At 35.4% G+C, this 26,416-nt stretch overlaps 1 protein-coding gene across 1 annotated transcript in view; it reads left to right on the forward strand.

The window, feature by feature from the left end:
- Positions 1–22,609, forward strand: part of LOC149829475 (FACT complex subunit SSRP1-like) — a 34,336-nt gene extending 11,727 nt beyond the window's left edge. The window contains exons 10-16 of the mRNA XM_090015551.1: positions 17,881–18,078; positions 18,161–18,312; positions 18,402–18,552; positions 18,639–18,734; positions 18,970–19,155; positions 20,430–20,508; positions 21,962–22,609. Of these exons, the coding sequence (XP_089871677.1) occupies positions 17,881–18,078; positions 18,161–18,312; positions 18,402–18,552; positions 18,639–18,734; positions 18,970–19,155; positions 20,430–20,508; positions 21,962–22,086 (987 nt within the window). The 3' untranslated portion in view covers positions 22,087–22,609. The remainder of the gene's footprint in view (positions 1–17,880; positions 18,079–18,160; positions 18,313–18,401; positions 18,553–18,638; positions 18,735–18,969; positions 19,156–20,429; positions 20,509–21,961) is intronic.
- The last annotated feature ends 3,807 nt before the right edge of the window (positions 22,610–26,416 follow it).

A 26,416-nucleotide genomic window follows, 5' to 3' on the forward strand; every position in this document is an offset into this window, starting at 1 on the left:
TTGGCAAGAAAATGACAATATGCTCAATTATTAATTCTAATTATTTCATTGCACTGAAGACTAGATGTGATGTGCATTGCATTTAGTGAAGATTGTGAGTTTATCTTTTTGCTCTTTCCGGACTTTCATTGTGTCAACTAGCTTGTATCAAAGTGACACTTGTTTCCTTGATGGTAGTTCCTTCATCATTTTGTCTACGCTTGTAAATCATATTACTGAACATCTGAACACTATGGATTCAGTTCATATGTGACTCACAATAACTTTTAAAATCTTGTTTGTGCTTGAAACAACTAATCATACTGTCAATCAACATGATTGATGGTATTGTTAAAGTATATATACATAACTATGTATATATATATCTCCTATTTGTTTTGTAATACATATATATATATATATATATCAGTATATATAAATTTTAATTATGTCATCTTTTTGTATTACCCACTAAGGGCATTTTAGTCTTTTTACCCTTGTAATTAGAACTGTCCACTAGGGACAGTTTTGTCTCTTGTAATTTTTTAATTTTTCTTTTTTCTTTTTATTATTTAACCAAGGGATCTATGGTCATTAACAATAGAGTCGTTGGGAGTATCCCCAACGGTCATAAATATGACCATTGGGGGGCTCCCAACGACTCTATGGGAGCCCCCCTTGGTCTCCACTTTGTATAAATAGGGTCTGTTAGCCCTTCTTCATGTTTAAGCTCTTAAGCATTTTAAAGATATTTTTTACTATTTTTGTGTTCTTGCTCCACTTTATGTGTGAGTTGTGCTTAACCCTTTGTGACTTCTTGTGCTTGTGTGTTTGAGCACTCTTTGTAGCCCTTTCTGGCATTCTCCTTGTGCACTAGTTTCATTATATGGTATGAGAGCCCTAGGTGTTTGATACTGTTGGGCCTCAACTTATTATTTGGTGTCTTCTTGTATTGCACATATTCTTTTCTTCTCTCCCATTTTCTTCTTCCGTCATGGCCGACAATGCAAAGATCGATCTCTTAGTCAAATTGAATGAATCCAACTATAGAATGTAGGCAACCGTTACGGAGAACAATCTCAAAGGCAAGAAACTTTGGGGATATGTATGTGGCACGATTCCTAAGCCACAATTGAAGCTCACCAAGAAAGAGTGAGATAAAAAAAGTCTTGAGTGATGAAAAAGAAAAAGCTATTCAAGAATATTAATCTAAAATAGAAGATTGGGAGAGTGAACATGCTAAGATACTAGTATGGTTCATGAGCAAAGTGGAAGGAAATGCATTCACTTCCTTTTTCAAATAGTAACTTTGTTTCTAAAAAACCTTTTGAGTTGGTGCATTCGGATGTATAGGGATTGACACCCGTTATGTCTAAAGGAGAGTATTTATATTATGTTCTTTTTATTGATGATTATACTCGGTATACTTAGGTTTACTTTCTTAGATTTAAATCCGACGTTTTCTCTATTGTTAAAGAATTTCATTCTCTTATCAAAAATCAATTTCAAACTAATATATCTACTTTTAGATCGAATTCGGGTGGTGATTATATGTCAAACGAATTTCAAAATTATCTTAAGCAAAATAATATTATTCATCAAAGATCTTGTCCCAAAACCCCTCAACAAAACAGATTTGCCAAAAGAAAACATAGGTACATTATTGAAACAACTAGGACTCTTCTTATTTCTAAAGATGTTCATAAATTTTTTTGGGCTGAAGTATATCTTATAAACATAACGCCTTCTTCTTCTTTGAAAAATATTTCTCCCTTTGAAAAGTTGTTTAAAATATCACCGGATTTCAAAAGGTTAAGAGTCTTTGGTTGCAAATGTTTTGTCCTCTTTCAACGAAATGATAAACTCTCACCAAAGGCTCTTGAATGCACTTTCATTGACTATGGTGAAAATAAGAAATGGTATAAATGTGATATTTAAAATGACAAACTTTATATTTAAAGAAATGTGACCTTTTTAGAAAATCAAAACGGATTCGAACAAAATAAACTCAAGGAAGATTAGGCTTACTTAATTTTTTTGACTTATTGCCTAGAAATATCTCTAACAATTCTACTAATGATATTGTGTGCAATAATGAGAATAATGCTCTTGATGTTAATGGTGATAATTCTCTTGATAGGGCTAACTCTTCAAATGAGAACACCAATATAATGTGTGTGTATACCCGACGTGGGGGTGGAGGGCATCAAAATGCTCTTGATATTTATTCATAAAATCTCTCTTTAGAAGAGCATTTGGAGGAATCTCTACCTATAAGACATGTTAGAATTTCTAGACCTCCTCAAAGATTTGTATTCTACGATTCTTTTTCTCCTAAGTATAACACATATTTAACGATGATCCATGCCCATCATGAACCTTCAAACTATCATGAAGCTAAACAACATTCACATTGTGTCATGAAATTAGAATTAGAAGCCTTTAACAATTCTAATACTTAGAAAATAGAAGGCTATAGGGTATAGATGAATATATAAGGGAAAAGTTAAAAGTGATGGATCATTAGAAAGGTATAAGGCTACATTAGTTACTAAGGGATATTCTCAAGAATATGAGATTGATTATGAAGAGATATTTGCTTATGTTGCTAGGATGACTAGTGTAAGGACTTTAATAGCCTTAACATCTATAAAACAATGACCTATTTATTAATTAAATGTCAAAAATGCTTTATGGAGATCTTTGTGAAGAAATCTATATGGATCCTTCGTCAGGTCTTGTGATTGATAAGGGAAAAATTAAAAGGCTCTTTATAGTCTTAAACAAGCCTAACTGATGAAAAGGTGGAGATTTCGGAAGTGATCAATGCTAAGATGAGAGCTAATGATGGAACTCTTAAAAGAGGATCCCACTCCATGTTGTCAATTGATTAGGTCACTAACGTATTTTTCAATTACTAGACTAGATATTGCTCATGTTGTTGAAAGTGCAAGTCAGTTTCAAATTGCGCCTACTACTGTTCACATGGCTGCTGTCATACGAATTATCAAATATCTAAAGGAGACAATAAAAAAAGGGCTTTTTCTATCCTCATCTTCATCTCCTAACTTAATTGTAACACCTCCAAAATTTTAACCTTAATTATTGTTCAAATATTAAAATTTTGAGACCAATTTTTTTTGATAAGTATAAGTAAATCAGATTTTATAATGCGGAAATGATTTTAAAAAAACGGTTAAGACTTTGGGTGGGGTTAGACTAAAGATAACAATCAAATCAAAATGTATGGAATATACACATTTTAAACCACATATAATATAAGATTGAAATATGAAGAGTTTTAATTTTATTTCAAATAAGAGTATAAAAACAATAGTTCAGTCTCTACATGCTCAAGTACTTAAAACAAAAAGATCATGTCTACCAAGATCGCAAGGTAAGAGTTGACCCTCGAGGATGTAGCTCGACCAGTCCTTCGCTTCAACTACTCATTATTATTTTACCTGTATTACCTGTCTCCCATAAAACGGGGTCAGACTCGTTAAAGTCTGGTAAAACAATCCAAACTTAAACTTAAAGAAAACATATCAAACATTTAAAGATAAAGACATGATATATTATTCATCAATCGTCAAGGGAACAACGTCCTATGAGTCATTCATTTCAAGCATTCAAACATAAAGCATTTAAAAGCATTTCATCACTTAATATTCTATTCAACCTTAACTCACATAATAAAACATAATCTATATGCATTCAAGTCATACCAACACGGGCACAAGCATGTATACAATCAAGCATCACATCATACATAATTTCATATGACACTTAAATCATAAAATCACACATTTAACCAGTAAGGTTCCATGAACCATAGTTCACTATTGAACTTAAACATTTATTGCATGCATTCATAATTCCATATCACGTGGCATTTAAATCATATTATACATAAGTATATTATCCTACGCATCATATCATCGCCACAAGAAACATTGCATTTTGTAAATTGAACCTCAGAGCATGCATAAACAAAACATGAGTTTTATGCATGCATACGTGAACATGCACATTTCATAATACGAAACAACTAAACCTCAACATACGTAGTTCGAGTTATGCACACATGATTCAAGTTATATATGCATTGTTTCACTACATGAATCAATATATGAATCAAACATTTTATGCATAGTGTGTCTCACATATAACATATATATATACATATATTAATAGCATTCACACAAATCATGGTTCGTTCATGAGAGCACAGGACGTATCGGTCCATGCATAATGGTATTTGCATAATCCTATTATGAACATGATTCTATCGCTTATGCTTTCGTGCATAATTACACAATTATTATTTCACACTAGCTATGTCACATGGGTGCGGGTGCGGGTGTGGGTGTGGGTGTGGGGATTGGCACTTTCAAAAAACTTGGGTGCGTGGGTGCGGCAGGGGCAAAATATAATATATATATATATATATATATATATATATATATATATATATATATATATATATATATATATATATATATATATATATATATATATATAAGGGGGTTCGGGGGTTCCCCCGACGCGGGTTTTTTCAAATTTCATTTTATATACAGTTGCAAGATAGCGCACCCATCTCGTCAGGAGAACAGTTCGTCAGGAGAACAATGAATGCTAATAGCTAGTAAGGCTACCACCATCATTATCATTCATTATGGAGAGAAGCAAGGCTACCACCATCATTATGATTTATTACGGAGAGAAGCAAGGCTACCACCATCATTATCATTTATTATGGAGAGAAAATCCTTTACGAAAAAAAGGATAAGCAAGGCTACCACCATCACTATCATTTATTATGGAGAGAGAAAATCCTTTACGAAAAAGAAGGATTTTGAAAAGGCAGGAGCAGCAGCAGCTGTCAGCAGATTTTTTTTTTTAAAATGTTCCGCAGCCCATTTCATAGGGCAAATTTTTAAAAAAAAATCAAAAAAAAAATGGACCTAAATGATCCTGGGCGCACCCAAGATCGGGTTGACCGCACCCGCTCCCGCGTCGATGCGGGTGCGGCACCCTGCTAGCCGAATCCCTATGACATAGCACACTAGCATTCAATATGGTCATTGTCAAACACAAAAATTTATGCAACATTCATTCATACAAATGCATGCTCAAACATGTACCTACAACAAACACACCCTATATTCCGCTATTTAAAATCATGACGAGCATGATCTCTGAACTACGACAAGAAAATCACTTCTATTCCCATACATTCAAATCATGCTCAGCATGATCTCCTATCTCCAATCACAACAATCCTAGATATTTACAACTAAGTGGTGTGTGTGAAAAGAAAAGTATTGTATACAATAAAAATAAATTTATTGGGTGATGCATTTGCACCACGTACTTACCACGGGTATTTACCCGATTTGCTTTTCGCATTGCATTGTATTTAATGCACATTGACTTATAGTTGTTTTGATACCCAGCGTAAGTATTATATTTTTAGTATATCCTGCACTCAAATCAGTTAAACATATAGGCAACCATAGCAACCCTAAATATCCACAACTACGTGCAGTGTGTGCGCATAACTTGTATTTGCAATTCAGTAAAGTATTTAGCACATTAACATAATGCTTACGCAATTAGTGCCTAAACATGCTCTCTACAAGTTCAGTTAAGAATACTTATTTTAATAACGTGAAGAACAACAAATCGAAACCCAAAAGATCGAGGGGTTTTGAAATCCGCAAAGGCTGCTCAAGCAACGATGCACCAAATACTTGGTGCACGGTTGAAAATGCCAAAAACTCTAAAAATATGAAATCCCCAAAAATCCAGAAAGATAGGGTGAACCACTAATAAATATTAACTGCCGAGCAAAAAACGCTGAATACACCAACATCTCCATCTCACCAAATTTGGTTATTGCAAAACATAGATTAAATATTTTAAATAGTACTTTTGATTAAAATGACCAAAATGCTCCTTGGTTAAAGGTTAAGATTTTTAACTTGTTAAATTCATGTAATAAATTCCAAAATTCAATGATATCACACCAATATTTTATAAAACTCTTAAAAACATGTTTTTGTTCAGAAGTAATATAATTGATTATTAAATACCTGAAATAGTTTTAAAAATATCAAATTTACCCTTGTTAGTCAGAAATGAGTAATTGAGTATTTAAACACCAATAAATGAGATTTAAATGATAGAAACACATTTCTAACTCGAAGATAAAGATGAATTATTTATTTATTAATAATATTCAAAATTTACAGGTTTTACGTTAATTGCTTATAATGACTCTGGTTGGGGTGGTAACCCCAATGATCACATCTCTACTATAGGATATTGTATTTTTCTTGGATTGTCGCTAATCTCATAGAGATGTAAGAAACAACAAAAGGTCTTAGTATCTTCCACTGAAGCTGAATATAGGGCGATGACCACTACTACAAACGAATTTGTTTGGTTGAGAAGTCTGCTTAAAGATATGTGAGTCCTCATCCCTAATCCTTTGAAGTTGTGTTGCGATAACAAAAGTGTGATCTACATTGTCAGCAACCACACATTCTATGAACGAACCAAACACATCGAGATGGACTGCCATTACGTTCATGACGAGTTTTCGAAGGGCACCGCTGAACTTCCATATGTCACTTCAAAATATTAGCTTGCAGATTTTTTCACCAAAGTTTTGTCATCTCATCGATTCTCCTTTCTTTTCGACAAACTTTTGGTGATCTCACTGTCAGTTTGAGGGGGAGTATTAAAATATATATACATAATTATGTATATCTCTCTCTCCTGTTTGTTTTGTAATATATATATATATATATATATATATGTATATATATGTATATATAAATTTTAACTATCATATTTTTTGTATTGCCCACTAGGGCATTTTAGTCTTTTTACCCTTGTAATTAGAACGGTCCACTAGGGACAATTTCGTCTCTTGTAATTTTATTTTTCTTTTTTCTTTTTATTATTTGACCAAGGGTTCTATGGTCATTAACCCTTTTGTTTATCTAACAACCTACTTATGAGTGTCCAAAACAGATTTTTTTTGTTTGAAAGTAACTGATGAGCATTTAAATCAAGTATCATGCAATAACAAAGTTCATACGAGACAAAATAAGTATGAATGCATGCACTAATGCAGAACAATAAAGATGCATGAATAACTTATTAAGTTATTATCGGAGTTTTCTTTTGCATGCATGGTTTTATTAAATGTACACAATTTTAGTTTCACTTTTCATTAAATTTATAGATACTCAAAACGGGCACAACAATTTCCGAAGTCCAAGTTAGGTTTTCAGTTGTAGCTTAACACACAAATTATATTTTATTACTGGGTTCTACACTTGTTCCTCGACCGATATCAGGAATTAACACCATCCATTGAAACATTAGAAATCAACATCTAATGATGGGACATTAGAGAAATCAACATTCATTGATGTCACTTTCTTGGTGTACCAATAATAACAGCTGTGACACCACCACCACCTCCAGTTAAAGTGATTGAAATTTCTCTAAAACCGTGGCCAAGAGGTGAACCACCATATTAGGTTCATGAGCATAATCGCATACGAAGTTTTAGTATCTTCACAGTTTTTTCAAAACCGCCTTCCAAGATTCCCATACTGTGGAAGGGACGTCCAGGAAGAAAATTAATTACATTGTTTCTCTTTTAACTTTTTAACAAAATCAAGTTCTTTACACAAGAACCTTTTTGCAAATCAACATGCAAAACCCAACTTGGGCCCTGACCCATCACATTTTAACATGACAATAATTTTGGAAAGCCAATAATTCTAAGAACAAATTTTGCAATTTATAAACAATTTTGGAGCAACACATGCTCCGAGCCCACATGACCTGCAATGGTTCACATCAGACCACCTATGTCACATAGGTGCGGGTGCGGGTGCGGGTACAGGTGTGGATGCGGCACTTTAAAAAAACTTGGGTGCGGGAGTGCGAGGATGATATATATATATATAATTTTTAACCGTTTTAAGTTAACACTATATGTATTTGTGTGCATTTATATAAATAATATAGATAAAAATGAACCTGATTAGGGTTAACTAAATCTACTTTTAGATAGAAATGGACCTCAGTGTGGTTGACTTCACCTAATACAAAGGAAGCTGTGTCCAAGTGTCGCACCCGCCTTGGTGTGGGTGCGACACGGGTGCGGTGCCCTGTTAGAAGAGTTCGTGTGACATAGCTGACCACAAAAGCATTTCAAAAGATATATATCTTATGCAAAATTTCAGGGAATATACAACACATTGTTTCCAACCACGTTCAGAATGCACATTCAAACACAAAAATGAATGCACATAAACACAACTCATACACATGCGAAGAGATGCTTGCAGAATACATATCATGAACAATTCCATGCATAAACATTCATACGTATGATCATATTTATGCAAACATCAATATAAATTCAGAATTTTCATGCGTATGATATGCACATTCACAACATACTAATGAAATGTATAACATGTACAAATAAATATTCAATACATGTATCATCTAGCGCCATGACATGCACTTAGCCACATGTCATCGCTGGCAGCATGTTGTGCTGCCAAAGTGCACATCTGGGTGCTGTGAACAGCACTACGTGGCTTCAAAAAGGGTGCAACACTGCTGCCCCTAACACCTCGGCGAATGCAGCTGAAAACAGGGCGCATCCAGCAGGGTTATAGGCAGCTCAATAACAACATAAACTGATTTTTCACAATAGTTCAATAAGCAAAAAAATTCAGCAAACAGTTTGGTATTCATAACAGTGAAACAATTTCACAAGCAAAACAACAATTCAACTTTTGATATACATAACAGTGGAACATGTTTTTGATATATATAATCAACAAAACAATTTACATCTACCACCCGATGCTAATCTGATCAGCATAGGGGCATTTCATAGTTTTGTTATGACAGTCACATAATGTTGTCAAAACCGAGTTCATAAAGTGAAACTCAACTATCAGTCTGATAACAGTCCATCGTATGGTTTAACCTGAAAAAGGTGCAGGATCCGACCCGATCCATGTCAGCGTCCATGTATGTAAACCATGTATTTAGTTATCGGGTCTGGATATACCAGACCCGACCCATAGTGTAATGTAACATTAAATACATGTTTAGGTCACGATTTCTTTTACAGAAATCGTGACAGCCGCATTCGATATCTCTCCTTCTCTCCCTCTCTCTTTCTCTTCTCTTTCTCAATACATGAACAAAAGGGAAAACTTACATGGTATCAAAGCTAAGATCCAGCTAAGGGTTGAAGTGGATTCCGAAGGTGCGGCAAATCAAGGTTTGAGGTCTATTCCTTCCTTCATTTCCTTCAGTTTTTTTTTCACGATTCCTTCATTTTCTTTAGTTTTTTTTTTCCACGATTTCAATCTCCACCTTCTGTTTTTTTTACCACGATTCCTTTACCGTTTTCCATTTTTTCCCCAAATCTTCCTTTAGTGGATTCACATCTCACGTGAATCCCTAATCTGCCCATTTTTTAAATCTTCTCTTAGTGGATTCACATCTCACGTGAATTCCTAATCTGTTCACGCAGGATTCACGTCACGTGAATCCTTATTTTGTTCACGCAGGATTCACGTGAACGCTGTTCATCCAAGGTCGTGAATTTCACGTGAATCTACTTCACGTGCATATTCTTTCTTATTCGGATCTCTTTTCCTGCATAACCCCAGTTGACATATAATCTGGGATTCCAAAAAAAAAAATTTCTTTTACTCTCCAGCTTGCTGTGCGACAGTTCATTTCTTTGCTATCCTTTGACTTTTCTCGTATCATTTGAGTTACGAGTGGTGAAAACACAGTTTTTCTTCTGACAGCTCCTGGTCGTTTATCTTTGAGTTACTCAGCGCAAAAAAAAAAGGCGATCAGCAAACCTCTCTGACTGCAGACTGAGCACTCTGTGAATACTCCAAAAAAAAGGGTTTCTTTTCTTATTACAACTCCTTTTTCATGGATCTTCATTCCTCTTCATCCAATCTTTCCTCAAGTTTTCTCACTCAACTCGTTTCTGAAAAGTTAACTACCTCAAACTTCTTGATTTGGAAGAGACAAATCATTCCTTTTATAAGGAGTCAAGGTCTCTTAGGTCACCTTGATGGAACCACTCCCGTCCCACTCGAATTTGTTACGAGAGAAGAAAAAGACGACAAAGGAGTAAGTTCAATTGTGTATGTCAAGAATGTTGAGTACCTCAACTGGAAAAGGAAAGACCAATCAGTGGTTGCATACATAACTTCCACCTTGTCCCAAGAGGTCCTTGTTGCCATTCCCGACAATTGTACTGCTCTACAACTTTGGGAAAAATTGGTTCAAACATATTCACAAGTTTCGCATGCGAGAATGGTTTTCTCAAGGCGAATTGTTGGCATAATCCAGAGAATAAAGGAAAGAGTCCACAGACAGAAAACAAAAGGAAGTTCTCAAGCAGTGGAGAGATTAAAGATCTGCTGATATCTGCCTTGTCAGAGTTGAAATTGAAGCAGAGCGATGAAGGCACCTGGTTTGTCGACTCAGGGGCAGCGACTCATGTAACAGGTGATGCAAGTAAGATTTCTAATCCCATTCCTTATTTTGGAAAAAGTAAGATTGTCACTGGAGATGGATCCCACCACCCTGTTTCTCATGTTGGAAAAACTATCATTCCCATGTCAAATTCCACTCTTACTCTTTCTGACGTTCTTCATGCTCCTGACATTAAGAAAAATATTGTCTCTGTTTCCAAACTTATTGATGATAATAATGCTTCAGTTGAATTCACTCCCTTCTCTGTGCAGGTCAAGGACCTTCGCACGAGGGAAACATTCGCTGAAGGAAAGAGACGAGGCAATATGTATGTCTTTGAAGAAGCTCCTTGTCATGAAGTCCGCCCTGTCCACCTGAATTCAGAGTCTTCATTAGAGTCGTGTTCATCCTCTTCTGCTAATGTTTTTAGTATTTCTGAATGTAATAAGCCATTCTTATGGCATAGTCGATTAGGACATTGTGGGGGTCATTTCATTGAGAAACTTATATCTAATAATCTCATTCCAAAAGAATGTCTAAATAGGGATGAGAACAGTCACAAATGTTCTAGTTGTCTTTCCTGCAAGAGTCATGTATTGCCTTTTCATTCCATTAATAAGAGAGCTTCAAAACCTTTTGAGATAATCTGTTCTGATGTATGGGGACCCGCCCCAGTTGCCTCTGGATCTGGGAGCCAGTACTATCTAATCTTTGTTGATAGCTATACTCGATACACTTGGATATATTTCATAAAAAATAAGTCGGAAGTCTTCTCTTTGTTTCAAAATTTCCTTTCCCTTGTCAAAAATCAATTTTCTGAGTCCATTCAATTTTTCCAATGTGATGGAGGTGGGGAATTCTCATCCCGTGATTTTATCTCTTTTCTTCAAAGTAACAGAATAGGAAGAAGGGTGTCTTGTCCTCACACCCCTCAACAAAATGGAATTGCTGAACGAAAACACAGGCATATCGTTGAAAGTGCCATGAGTATGCTTCATGACAGCAATCTTCCCATCAACTTATGGACAGAAGCTTTCCATTCTGCCGTGCATGTGATAAACAGACTGCCTATGGTTATTTTGGAAAATAAGTCTCCTTATCACTGTCTTTTTGGAACTTATCCTAGTTATTATGATCTGCGTGTTTTTGGATGTGTTTGCTATGTGCATATCGATCAGTCCCTGAGAAACAAGTTTCAAGACAAAGCCCAAAAGTGCAGATTTGTGGGATATGCAGATGACTACAAAGGATATAGGTGTTATGATCCCACCAACAAACGTATCAGAACCTCAAGAAATGTTGTCTTTGATGAACAAAATTTTGATCACGGAGCTGACACAACAAATATGTCACCTGAAATTTACTATCCTTGGCTAAGCTCAAAACTTTTTGCTGGCTCCAATGAAACATGTTCCTCAGATTGCGTGCAACAAGAAGAAAAGGTCTTTGAGGACACTGGGACGTCGAGGAAGTACTGGGCAGATACAAAGGCATTGTCTATTCCAGACAGAAACCGACAACATCAAGCCTTTTAGATCATGTCTCAGTCGCCAATCCTACTCCTTCTAATACCCTCACAGTTAGAAAATCAAATCGCATACGACATCCTATTGACAGGTGGGTTAGTTATAACAACTTCTCCTTGGATTTTCAACTGTTTTTAACTGCCATCAATAAGGATGAAGAGCCCATCATGTATTATCAGACAACAGCTTCTATGAAATGGGTAGAAGCCATGAATGATGAAATGCAAGCCTTGCATGAATGTGGAACATGGGAAGTTGTTCCCAGACCACCTGACAAAAATGTTGTCGGATGCAAATGGGTCTACAAAATCAAGTACAAGCCAGATGGAACCATTGAACGATATAAAGCAAGGCTTGTAGCAAAAGGATTCACTCAAGAAGCAGGGCAAGACTATGATGAGACTTTTAGTCCGATTGTAAGAATGGGAACGATTCGAATTATCATTTCCCTGGCTGTTGAACATGGATGAAAGTTGAGTCAGCTTGATGTAAAAAATGCATTCTTACATGGGGATTTGAAGGAGGAGGTATACATGGAACAACCCCCTGGATATCAAGAACAAAATTGTAAAACCCATGTATGCAGGTTAAAAAGAGCCATCTACGGCCTGAAGCAAGCATCTCGCTCTTGGTTTGATAGCTTCTCATCAGAGATTCAGAAACATGGATTTTCACGTTCCATGCTGGACCACTCATTATTTATTTTTAAAAGCCAGTATGTGACTACTCTATTATTAATTTATGTCGATGATATTATCATCACAGAAAACTCTGCGGACCACATCCAAAAAATAAAAGACTTATTAGGTCAAAGGTTCAAAATGAAAGACCTTGTAGTTCTACGCTATTTCCTTGGTGTAGAAGTTGACAACCAGGCTCATGGATTGACACTCACTCAACACAAGTACACCGTAGATGTTCTCAGCAAGGCATGCATGAAGGACTGCAAACCTCTAGGAACTCCGAGTGTACTTCATCAAAAACTTAGCGCTCATGATGGAGATCTGTGTGATGACCCCACCAGGTATCGCAGCATAATAGGAATGTTACAATACCTCACATTCACTAGACCTGATATTGTCTATTCAGTCAATCAAGTGTCTCAATTTATGCATGCGCCACGTACTGGACATATGGAAGCGGTCAAGAGGATCATTAGATATCTAAAAGGGACTATTGGGGATGGATTGATATATTTACCACAGTCCCATGGCCAAAACAAGCACGAAATTACTGTATATTGCGATGCAGACTGGGCAGGAGATCCCGACGAAAGAAGATCTACATCAGGATATTGTGTCTTCATTGGAAGAAATTTAGTCTCTTGGAGCAGCAGAAAACAAAAAGCTATAGCTAGATCCAGCACTGAGGCTGAATATAGATCCATGGTTGCTGCCACTGCCGAAGTCACATGGATCAGACATCTTCTAACTGAAGTAGGAGAAAAGATCTCCCACACTACCTTGCTCTGTGACAATCAAAGTGCTATCAATATGTCATTCAATCCAGTACATCACAGTCGTGCCAAACACATTGAGATCGACCAACACTTTGTGAGGCAGAAGGTTGAAGAAAAAGAGATTGAACCTGAGTTTGTCAGTACTGAAAGACAAGTTGCGGACATATTTACCAAAGGGTTAACTAAGGATCGCTTTTGGATGCTTAAAAGCAAGTTGTTCATGGTCCAAAACCATGATCAACTTGAGGGAGGGTGAAAAAGGTGCAGGATCCGACCTGATCCATGTCACCGTCCATGTATGTAAACCATGTATTTAGTTATCGGGTCTGAATATACCAGACCCGACCCATAGTGTAATGTAACATTAAATACATGTTTAGGTCACGATTTCTTTTACAGAAATCATGACAGCCGCAGTCGATATCTCTCCTTCTCTCCCTCTCTCTTTCTCTTCTCTTTCTCAATACAGGAACAAAAGGGAAAACTTACATAACCAAATCTGAATTTTTGTCAAGAAAATAAACTGTCATAACAGTCTAAGTATGAGCATATTAAAAATTCGATTTTTCAGTCCACCGCTAAGTTTATCTCACAGCCCACTTATGAGTGTCCAAAACAGTTTTTTTTTTAAAGTAGCTGATGAAAGACATCGCTATGACACATAATCAGATTCAATAACAACCCTAAAAAAATGTGCATAGTCAAATCTGATGACCACCAACACATAATCAGATTTGATATTAGTCAACAAACTAGCATGTAATTGGATTCGATAATAGTCAAGAAAATGACAGATAAATCTGATAACAGTCCAACTGATAAAAAAAAATCAGATTTAATAATGGTCATCAGAAATTAACGGGTAGCCGAATCTGATGACCGTCATTTAGAATACATAATCAGATTTGATTACAGTTCACATAAATAACCTAAGATCAAATCTGTTAACAGTGAACGGAAATCAGATTTGATGACAGTCAATGAAACAACATGAAACCAAATCTGATGACAGCCAACCGGCTTAACGAAACAGCCAACCAGAATAACATGTAGACATATTCCATTGCATGAGCATAAAACACCACACCAACTTAATATGAGCATGCAACTTATTAAAACTAAAACACACGCATATCTGTCCAGCTTTATGGAAATCAACCATCCCGAAATTTTGTTATAAATATACCTATATGTATGTACATTCGGCTTGCGTGAGCAAGATAGCTTCACAAGCCTGAATATATATATATATATATATATATATATATATATATATATATATATATATATATATATATATATATTGGGACATACATGCGCATTGAAAACCCACGAAAAGCAACCTGCCCATATATATATATATACTCATTAAGTCGAAATCGACAAAACTTAATATATGTCCACACACACACACACACATATAGCAAGCATAAGCATGAAAAACAATCATTGACGTGTATTACATCGATCTCAAATCAAGAAATCAACATCTATAGAATCGGAATCATACATATTTTAAGAATTTAATATTCTAGGGAAATCGATAAATCTCAAAAAAATTAAATATATGCATGAATATATATATATATATATATATATATATATATAAGGTTAGATTTCCCTCTTTCCTCTAATATTTTACATGAACCCGATTTAAAACCCTCTCTTCCTGTATGAATTTAGAGAGGAACTCGTACCTTGGATTAGAAACGAAAATAGATTGGAAAAATCATTGAATAATGGGTGGAAATGACAGATCTTCCTCCTTTCTTCTTCTTCCTCTCTTTCCCTCTTCTTCTTTTTTCTTTCTTTCTTTTCTGCCTTTTTCCTTCTCTCTAGAAAACGAATCTAGAGAGAGACGAGTTAGACTCTTATATATATATATATATATTGGTCTTCTAGAGAGAGGGTGACGTCTCCTCTAGAGTCCTTTCTATAGAGGATAGAGTTCTACAAAATGTAGAACCTCTATCTCTTTCTAACTACTACTACTAATTTTCTTATTATGTCTTATATTTTATTTTTATTTTTATTATTAATTAATTTGAGATCTATCTAGAACACTTATCTAGGTAGAGTTCTACTCCATGTAGAACTCCACCTTATCTAATAAATATAATTTCAAAATTTAATTAATTAATATTTAATTATTAAATAATCATTATTTTTAGAATATTCTAGAGGGTGTTGCCCCCTCTGGAAGTCTTCTCATTAACAAAATTCTCTCTTAATTTAACCTTTAAATTGCTTTTAAAGCTTTAAATTGGTTACTCTTAGATTTTGGATTTGGATTCAAGATCCAAATCTATATCCAAAATCCATATGGATCTAACCTGGATTAGATCTTAGTTAATATGGGTCTTGGACTAGGTTCAGATCCATATCAACTTAGACCAAATGGATCGGATTCAATCCGATCCAATCCAGAAAATAGTAAAGATAGAGGCAGGTCATTTTTGAAAAACATGATTTTTGGGCCAACCGTAACCCAATTTCAGAAAAACGAAATACCAATGTTCATAGAATTACGCAACACATCTAACGGTATACTTGATTTTCGCCTCCGAATTTCGCCTGAATTTAACCTGAATTTTGCTCAAATTTAAAGGTTAAAATAAAAAAGTTTTACAACTATTATTCGTCTCGTTTTGGTCTTGTCAGTTGGCCCTGGGCCACGCCCAGACTCGGCTGATGTCTTCTATAATTGAGAATATTTTTCATGATTTTTATCAACTTTATAAAACACTTGGCCAAAATTTCAGATTTTAAAACTATGGAAAAACACATGATATTACATTGAAGATATTATTTTTGTGTTCTTGCTCCACTTTGTGTGTGAATTGTGCTTAGCCCTGTTTGGCTTCTTGTATCCTGCCCTTTAGTAGTTTCTCACTTGTGTGTTTGAGCACTCTTTGTAGCCCTTTGTGGCATTCCCCTTGTGCACTTGAGTTTCATGACAGGTATCATCTGTTATGTAGATATTGGCCGGTCCTTTACATGGTTCACTTAAATAACTTGGATTCAAATATCACAAGAACTTGCAGTTGGTATTGGATGGAAGACTGAATGTGTTTCAAGTGGAGCAGATGTAGGCATGCCATTTTTTTCTTTCTAAGATCTCCTGAGTGGATATTGACAATGAAAAGAGAGACAATTCTTTTGAACATAGCAGATTGTTAATACCTAAAGGTTGATGCTAATAGGTGCTGGTAAAGGCACCTATTAGACCTGCTGTTTTTAAAAATATCATGTAAAAAATGCTTTTGGCAACATGTTGGGAACTTATGGTAGAGATGTTTTTCATGACTTGCAAAATTTTCTTGTATGCTCATGAAGCATGTACCATGTGCACATATTTTATCCTTTTTTTGCCATTGCTGAGGCATAAAAATTATATTTCTATTCACTTTGGTGGTCGATTATACTCTTTGTATTATATAGTCACTGTCTGTTGTTTTCATGCATGCACCTATCCAGGCTTTGAATGCTGGGTTACAGTTTGTATTATATAGTCACTGTCTGTTGTTTTCATTCATACACCTAGCAAGGCTTTGAATGCTGGGTTACAGAAGAGTATATCCACCAGTTCAAACTATATGGATACTTGAGAAAATCTTCTAGAACTTACAGTTGTAATAAGTCTGGTTAAATTGCATTCTTGCCATTAATGGAATTGCACATGGGATTTTCATGTTGGTTGGAGTGAGACGCCATTTGCACATAAGCACACACATACACCAACTTTGCAGTGTTGCTGTAGGCATTCTGAAACATCTGTTGCAAATTTTGGTGTGAACAAAATTTCACTTGTTACTGCCTTTAACGCACTACTCGGTGCTTTGTTGGGCTTCAAATCCAGGTGAACATGGGTCTTGATCTAAATTTGAGGTTCCATAACTGGATCAGGATAGATCTTGTGTGTTCAGATCTTGATCTGGACAGATCTAACTTTGAGGATGGCAGGGGTTTCTGATAATAGAGATTATATTTACTCTCTTAGGGTTAGGACGAGTATTCTGTCTGGATCAAGTTGAATATTCCTAATCCTGGTCTGATGTGTTGTCCAGTTGGGTCCCATTTAAACAGTTCATATTCTGGTATATGTCTAGGTCAGGTTGGCTCCATCCCCATTTGACCTGTTGACAATCATTGTAGTACTTTATAGTGTAATTTTGTTGCTTCTAAGGTTTTGTAGCAAGTAGGCTTCTGCATGTACTCATTCTTTGAAACCTGATAAATCTGTTCCTGGTGTTTTGGAATAATCAAAGTTGGTCTCTGGTGCTTGTGTGTTTCTTATATTTTTTTTTATGGTAGAAGTGACATTAGGGTTTTCTTTTTCTTCGGAGAGGCCATTTCCAGGGTTTAATACATGAAGTATTCACTCTAATCTTGCGGGCGTTATCTGGTGCTAAAGTAACACGGCCTGGAAAATTCCGTAGTGCTCAGGGTGGATTTGCTGTGAAATCATCATTGAAAGCTGAAGATGGACTCCTTTATCCTCTTGAAAAGGGCTTTTTCTTTCTGCCCAAGCCCCCCACCCTCGTTTTACATGATGAGGTGCTTCTTGTTTTCACTCTGAATTGTGTTTGTGTGTGCATGAAGTTTGTGTTTGATAGTGATTCTTCCCCTTTCATATTAGATTGATTACGTTGAGTTTGAGAGGCATGGAGCTGGAGGGTCCAGCATTTCATCTCACTACTTCGATCTGCTAGTAAGATTAAAAAGCGAGCAGGAGCATCAATTCCGGAATATTCAGAGAAATGAATATCATAACCTTTTTGACTTTATAAGGTTTTTAAGCTTGTGGTTTATTGTGCTGAAATTGCAATTCACTGTCTAAAGATTTAGCTGTTTTACCCTTTGACAAATGTTTCTTGCAGCTCAAAGGGTTTGAAGATCTTGAACCTGGGGAACACCCAAACTACAGGGGGTGTTGCAGCTGTTCTTAATGATGATGATGATGCTGTTGACCCTCATCTTGAACGCATCAAAAATCAACGGGATGATGGTGGTGAAGAAAGTGATGAAGAGGTAATTTTGGTTATTTCTTTCTGTTTTCTCTATGTTTTTGGTTTACCACTTGTTTTTATGTTCTTTTTTCCTTTGATGATTTCCAGGATGAAGACTTCGTCGTGGATGAAGATGATGGTGGTTCCCCTACTGATGATTCAGAAGAGGAGTCTGATGCCAGCGAAAGTGCAGGTGATAAGGAAGTGAGTTTTTCAATGCATGGTTCTTTAGTTATGTTTCATATTGAAAATTTTCGAGGATATACCTGTGTCAAACATTTTGGTCTTCCAATGACAATATGGCTGTCTCTAGCAAAAATATTTATCATGACTTCTGCTATGTTGGAATTACAATGACTATTATTTGATTTTATAGTGATGCATGAAAGTAACTTCCTAGTTTCTGTTCTCTGCTGACTTGGCTTCTTGTGTTAATCAGAAGCCTGCTAAGAAGGAAGCTAAAAAGGAAGCTGTGGCTATAAAGTCTACTTCTGGGAAGAAAAAACCAAGGGATGAAGGTGATGATGGTTCAAAAAAGAAAAAACATCCAAAGAAGAAAAAAGACCCCAATGCACCGAAGAGGGCAATGTCCGCATTTATGTTTTTCTCGACAAGTGAAAGAGATGTAAGATGTCCCACATTGTCCTTTTGTGCATCCAAACACTTTTCTCTTCATGTCCAATGGAATGAACTTGATTGTCCATTTTTTGCCCAATCAATTGTTTTTTAAATAAACCTCTGGATTTTCACACTGTACTTGAGTTCCTCGCCTTACGATTCACTCATTCTGTACTTGTCATGCTTAAAAACAATGGTGATTTCTTTTCAAGCTGGTTCAATTAAAGAGAAACTGGCAAGGCTGGTTGGAAATGCTGTGCTGACCTGATCAGCATGTGTTTCCATCACTCTTAGTGAGTCGGTGGTGCAAATAATAGAAGGAAAGAGAAGCATGGAAATCTCTTGAATGTGGTTGTCCACATGCTTTGACTCAACTGTTATGGGGAATTATGGGATAAATGATTTTGCTGTCTCCGATGTTGGAATTCAATTAGTAATACCAAATTGCATCTATGCTGTGTTTCCAAGCTTGTATGCCATTCAACATCTCATGGCACTTTTTTTACGCATTTAGATCTCCAAATGCATATTATCATCCTTTTGATGGTGGTTTGACACATCAAGCTTTGAATGCTTGTAGTTCATACTGGCTAGTCATTGATCATTTTGCAACCATCAGAAGTTGGGCTGCTTGTTCTGAATTGTTAATTTTTTGCAGGGGAAGGGGATTAGTTTTAGTTTTTTAGTTTTTTCTTTTCTTTTGTTTGGGGTGGGAGGGAGGGGGAGTTTAGTGGAAGAAGGGAGTTGGGACACCTGCAAAGGAGTAGGCTTTTGAATCATAATTTTCTTTAGCATCCTCATGATGACAAACAATTTCAGGTGGTATGGTGTGCATTCTCTCTTGTCTAAATCTGTTTTGGAGACTCGATGTGGTAGTGGGTGATATTGTAACAAATGAGACTTTTCATGTTTCTGTTGTGCTTAGAATTCACGTTATGGATTGAAAAGCAGCTAGATGCAATAACTGGTCATCTCTGATTCACTAATATTATACGACTGCATCTTCTATGATTTGTCTGGTCATACTCCATTATCTCTCCAATTTGGTGAATGCTTTGACCCAAAAGTATATCAATTTAACCACGTTATTTGTTGTTTTCTCAAGTTTGAATAAAGTCAGGCTATTCTTTCAGGACGCTTTTCCAATGTGTGTGTCTCTCCCCACACAATGAATATATAGTGTTATGCATGATGTTGTCAGAATTGCTTTTTCAATATGTTGATATCATTGCTTATTTGTTTGATGTTTGCCTACTTCGTAATTGTTCCTTGTGCATGCAGAATCTAAAACGGAGCAACCCTGGAATGTCATTTACTGATGTTGGGAGGGCCCTTGGGGAGAAATGGAATAAAATGTCAGGTATGGTTGAGTTGAGTCACCTCATTCCCTTTTTCCATTAGCTAGCTCCATAGATGAAATGATAAAAAACAACGAAAAATCACTTCAAAGGGTCCAATATCAACAGGTGCAATTTCTTTTATGCTGACTCTTCTTTTGCATGCACATGACAGTTCACATCTTTTGGCTTGTATCTGTGCATGCTTCTAGATTTTTGGTTTATCATTGTTAGAAAATTTTGATATAAAGACCATTATTTTGCCTAATATTCTGAAAGCAGAACTATGTTTGTAAAGATGTTTTAGGCCCAATCTTCCTAAATAGGTGACTCCCTCCATTTTACTCAGGGTATTACAGTTTAACCATGAATTCCATCAAATTTACTAAAAATACCCATCCTATAGATAATATGATGTTTTTATCCTTCAAAACCCTACCCGTTTTGCCATCCCTTATCCAGCAGCTGCTCTGAGTGCTCTCTCTCTCATGTACACACAAATATTATTCAACCATAAAATGAGTTTTTGTTCCCTGAAGTAGGCCTGCATTTTAATAGCTGAACTTGGTCAAAGTACACGTTTTTTCTTTCTTACGACTTGTTGCTACCTAATGTGCCATCAACATAATTTTTAACAAAATCAAACTACATTATATGACACTTTTCTTGTTACAGAGAGTTCTTTCTCTGAAGAAAGAAAATTACTAATGCATATGGTCTTTCTCTCTCTCTGGGTGGAGAAATTACTAACTACTAATCGAATTATTTGGTCCACTAAGGAATACAAAGAGGACTCCATCTTTGCTTCTATCATTGATGTTTTATGGGGGTTTAATTGGGTTTTCATGTTTCTGCCCACTCAATTGGAAGCTATACTACCCTGACGATCAGAAATTCTCGTACCACTGGCTGGAATTCTCTTCAAATTCCTCTTGGTAGTTTCCCTCACCCTCACAGAATGGAACTCACCCTTACACGAGTTCACAGTTGTCATTTTGCCAAGTATCTTAGAACTCAAGTGCAAAAATGGACAGGATAGACCTTTTATATGTATCTTATTGATTCCCCATTGGTATTGGAAAATAGAAGTTAGCTTCATGTCCCTATTTTTCCATTTAAAAAATATGGGTTTAAAATTTTGGAATTGTTCAGTTCTACCAGAAATATGGGATTAAATTTTTAGCATATTATGCAAAATGTCTTTGTATGGGAATTTCCCTCTTAGTTTTTTCCAGTTGGTTGAGTACTACTAAGCATGCTAGATGGGACTATGGGTTTGGTTGTTCTTTGGAAACATTGCTGGTAGAAACTTGTACAGCAACTAGCCATACAGTTATTTTGTTTTTGTGCAGCCTTGCCAAGCTGTTTGTTTAGTCTTTCAAAACCCATGGTTCTGGCCCTGTATTAAGGAAAATTGTAAAAGAAAAAGGAGGATAAAAGCTTAACCTCTGATGATAATGTTGTGGGTGCATGCAGCTGAAGAGAAAGGTCCGTATGAGGCCATGACACGGGCTGATCAGAAGCGATACAAGGATGAAATGGCTGCTTATAAGAGTGGTCCCACCAATATTGACTCTGGAAATGAGCCAGACAGCCAGTAGTGCTCATGTATATGATATGACGGTGCCTGCTCCCTAAATGTTGATACTTCCCTAAGCCTAAGTTCACAGCCAACAGATATTTGTGTTCAGCATCCATGCACTGCAACCCCCCCCCCCCTCTCAAGTTGATAATTCTGGCTATTTGTTCTTCATTTATATAGATAATAGTCTGAAGAAAATAGTTACTAATTGAAACAGGTCTTTTGTTGACAGATTTAGTGGTGGTTTAAACAGTATGTACATATTACATTGCGCGTGAAGCACCTCTGGATGTGTGCCCTTGTGCGTTGTTTTCTGTATAAGGTGCTTTGTTGAAAAAACAAGAATCTTTATATTGCTCTGAATAGTCATAGAACTCTCTTATGCTGCCTGTAGTAAACCATCTCTGTGCAGATGGACGTGCATGGTAGTGCAGCTACGGAGCGATTGTAATCTGTATGTATATCACATGAGGCAGCAATTTCCGAGGCTGTAGTGTTTGTCCGAATGCTAAAAATTTGTGTAGGAATGCTTTAAAGATTAGATTGCTAGTTATTTGCTTGTCAATTGTTTTTTGGACAAGCTATTAGCTTATCAAGTCAAATCACAAATGCTTATTAGTTTGAAATCTGTAAATCCCAAATATTACTGGTTAAACATGACAGGATCCATGAAGCAATATGATTGCGATGAAGGTAACTAATCCTGGCCAAGCCAGGATCAACCTTGATCCAACCTGGATATATTGAAATGGAAATCTGCGCTGTTAGGAGGAAACTATCATCTTTGTATCCTTGGGTCAAAAGTAAGAATATGCTTTTTGGTCCCATGTCTTGGATTTTGGGAATTCATTGGAATTTAGTACCAAATTCTGCGAAAATCCTCTTTTCTCCAAAAGATTTTGCGGAATTGGATCCAAATTTGATGTCTACCTTGTTTCCACATATTTCTAAAGGAATTGCTTCTTAAACGTTTGAGAGTCCATCACTGTGCCATGATGAATGGGAATGAAAAGGCAACCCCGGATAATTTGATGCATTTTCTTAAAAATCTTATAATTTTTTATATATTTTTTCATGTCTAAAATCATAAATATTTGAATTTAAAGACTTTTTTACCTTTTGACTTTTATGCGCTCTCTCAACTATGTGATTTTTTTTTTTTGCAGAAGTCTATTTTCTTAAATATGTATCTCTTCGATTCAACATCAAAATTTGTGTTTTTATAGTTGTTGGAAAGTTGTGACAACTATGTAACTTTTATGTTTTGAGTCAATCAAAAACCTTTTTGGGTTATTTTTTAGTTTCAAAATTGGAATAGAGACATGCTTTAATGGATAGTTTCATATGATGTTTCAACCTAGAAAAATGAAGGATTTCAAAAAAAAATTATAGAAAAGAACAAAGAAATTTGATAAAAATACCTTTTCAATGATACTTGATTTGCTGAAAAATGATGATGGAGCGTTGAGATACAATTTTGACCGTTTTTAAAACTTGAGGAAGTTCGCATAAAATACATGTGCAAGTTTGCATATATTTTATTCTGACTTGAAGAAGTCCACATAAAATATGTGTTAACTTTTTAAAGTTTGCATATATTTTATTCAAACTTTCTCAAGTTTTAAGAACATTGTCGGGGTTGTATTTCAGTATTTTTTCATTGTTTTCTAGCAAATCAGGTGTGGTTGAAAAGATATTTTTGTCTAATTTTTTTGTTCTTTTATGTGTTTTTTAGAATCATCCATTTTTTTGGTCAAAACATTCTCTGAAACTACTCATTATTCAATTGTTCTAGTCTACATAAGATGTTTTTATTCTAGTTTTAGAACTAAAAAACGGGATTCTTATAGGGGTTTTTGGTTCTGACTTAAAACATGAAAGTTATAGGGTTGTGTCTCAGCTTTTCAACAACTGTAAAAACATAAGTTTTTGACATCGGATATAGATCTAAGAACAGATGCCGTTATGCAAAAAAAACAGTCACATATTTATGAGAAAGTTTGCATATATAGGAGAAAGTCTGCATATGCGAAAAATGAAAAGGTCTTTTTAAATTCAGATATTTATGATTTTTGGAGATGGAGAGAATATCGAAAATCATAGAGCTTTTAAGAAAACACATAAAATTAGTCGTACAATATGATCATTTTTTGTTTAACATACTTTTTTCCACAGTTTTTTTAGATATGGGACATATGCCTGACGTAACTGCTTTTCTGAAATAGTTTCACAAGTTCTCCATAGTTCTTTTGATGATTTTCCCCTACAAGGTCAATAACTTAACCAAATCTAATGAAACATTCTTCACATCATGCAGCCGGGACCAATAATCTGGACCTTCCCTTTGACCAACGGGTCCTCAAACTTGTCCTTGAGTGGAGGTTCATTTTCATTCCTTTTGCATGATGAAAAAGACTACCATTTTTATTTTTTTTGCTTTTTGGGTGTAAGATCTTGTGAAGATGAAACTTAAACGAAAAATGATCGGATAAATATGATGTGTTTCTCGAAATACCCCACAATTTTTGCTATTCTCTCCATGTCCAAAATTATAAATATCCAACTTCATTTAAATTTTTTTAACCCTCGCTCGTGCAAAACTGCTGAAGTTCGTGCGATATATCGCCCCACCCCTAGGGTAATGAAAACTCCCACTTAAAAGGAGTTTCACATATATTTTTCTATGGACATCATGAAGGTCACATAAAATTATGTGTGAACTTCATGTTAATCTCGAACTTCGAAACATCATTATAAAGTTCTCACATATGTCACAAAATTTGTATAAAATTATGTGTGAACCTCATGTTACTCTCAAGCTTTGAAACATTGCACATACTTGACTAAGTTCGCACATATGTCACAAAGTTCGCATAAATTATGTGCAAAACAATTAGTATAAAAATCAAAACACCGCACCCAAAGCTCTTTTTTGCATAATTTTTTAGAGTTCTTTGTAGTCCCCAACCTGCTTCTAGATGATGCCATTTTGACAGTATTTTCGGCAACTATTTCGGCGGAACTTCATCATCGAGTATTCTAGAATCATTGACGGTGATTTTTTTCGGTAAACACATCTGATTTTTTTCATTTGTTTCGGCGATTCGTATACTATACTCCAATTTTGTTGTTTATATGTTGCAAATCTTGTATAATAATGGTATGTTAGGCACAATGTTTGATTTTTTTGTTGTTTTCTTAACGATTTGATGCTTCTTTTTTTGTAGATATGATCATATAAACAACCTCATGTTGTGGATGTTTATATATATATTTCTATTTGTGTGTGGTTATTGTTGTGGATCTGTTTTGTGTGTTTTCTTGTATTTTATTTAATAATTATCATCAGATTTACCGTTTAGGGTTTACTATGTTTATGTTTTTTTAATAGATATATATTGTGTATATGGATGCCATTTTCTCACGTACTAGTTATTGAATATAAATGATATATATTGTGTGGTTGGTATAGGCATATAACGATGGCCTCTAAAAGGGTTAAAATATATTACTATAACATTTATCATCCTTCATGAAAATCTATACTGGTCTCCAAAAATAATGATGTCTCATAAAACTAGATATGCAGAATAGTCAATTATCCTCCGATATAAGGAAAATCTCAAATTAGATGGTCAACATATATGGATATAAGTCTTGGATGATGATGACGTAGAATCCATGTTATTTAGTGACGACATTTACTTCGTTGCTCACAAAATTTAAGAAAGAGTTGTTGCTTTGAAAATTAAACAAAAAACAATTGATGAATGGAATGATTAAGATTCTTTAGAGAACGTGCATCTATCTAAGGCACCATCTATCAAGTTCAGTCCTTTGCCGATCATCCAACTGTCCCAAATAGTGAACGATCAAAGGATCACTGCAGATGATGGGGAACCACAATAGCAAACAAGTGTAAATGACAAATCTAGGTACAAGTTTTAATATATGCTTGAGATATACGTGCAATTATTATATTTTTTCATATATGTTTAATCTTGAATGTTGGAAATGCAGAGATATTGAGTGCATTGATGGGTTGAAAGTGACAGATACGATGAATTTTGACTTAGTTTGTACAACAAAACAATCAATTAGTGGCAGTATTGGAGAATTGGATGATATCGATGATGATGACTATACTATGTCGATGAAAGATGATGAAAACAATGATAACAAGGGACAAATAATGGTGGGTAAAAGTGATGCACGAATGACATTTGAGAAGTTGAAGCCTTGGCATGTATAAGTTATATGAACATTTGTTGAGCATAAGAACTGTTTTATGTTTTTACACTAATGAGACGTTGAATATGTTCTCGTTCAATAGATTCTCATATAATGAA

The sequence above is a fragment of the Nuphar pumila genome, chromosome 8 (genome assembly GCF_984573655.1).
Source record: "Nuphar pumila chromosome 8, dmNupPumi1.hap1.1, whole genome shotgun sequence".
NCBI classification, from domain to species: Eukaryota; Viridiplantae; Streptophyta; class Magnoliopsida; order Nymphaeales; family Nymphaeaceae; genus Nuphar; species Nuphar pumila.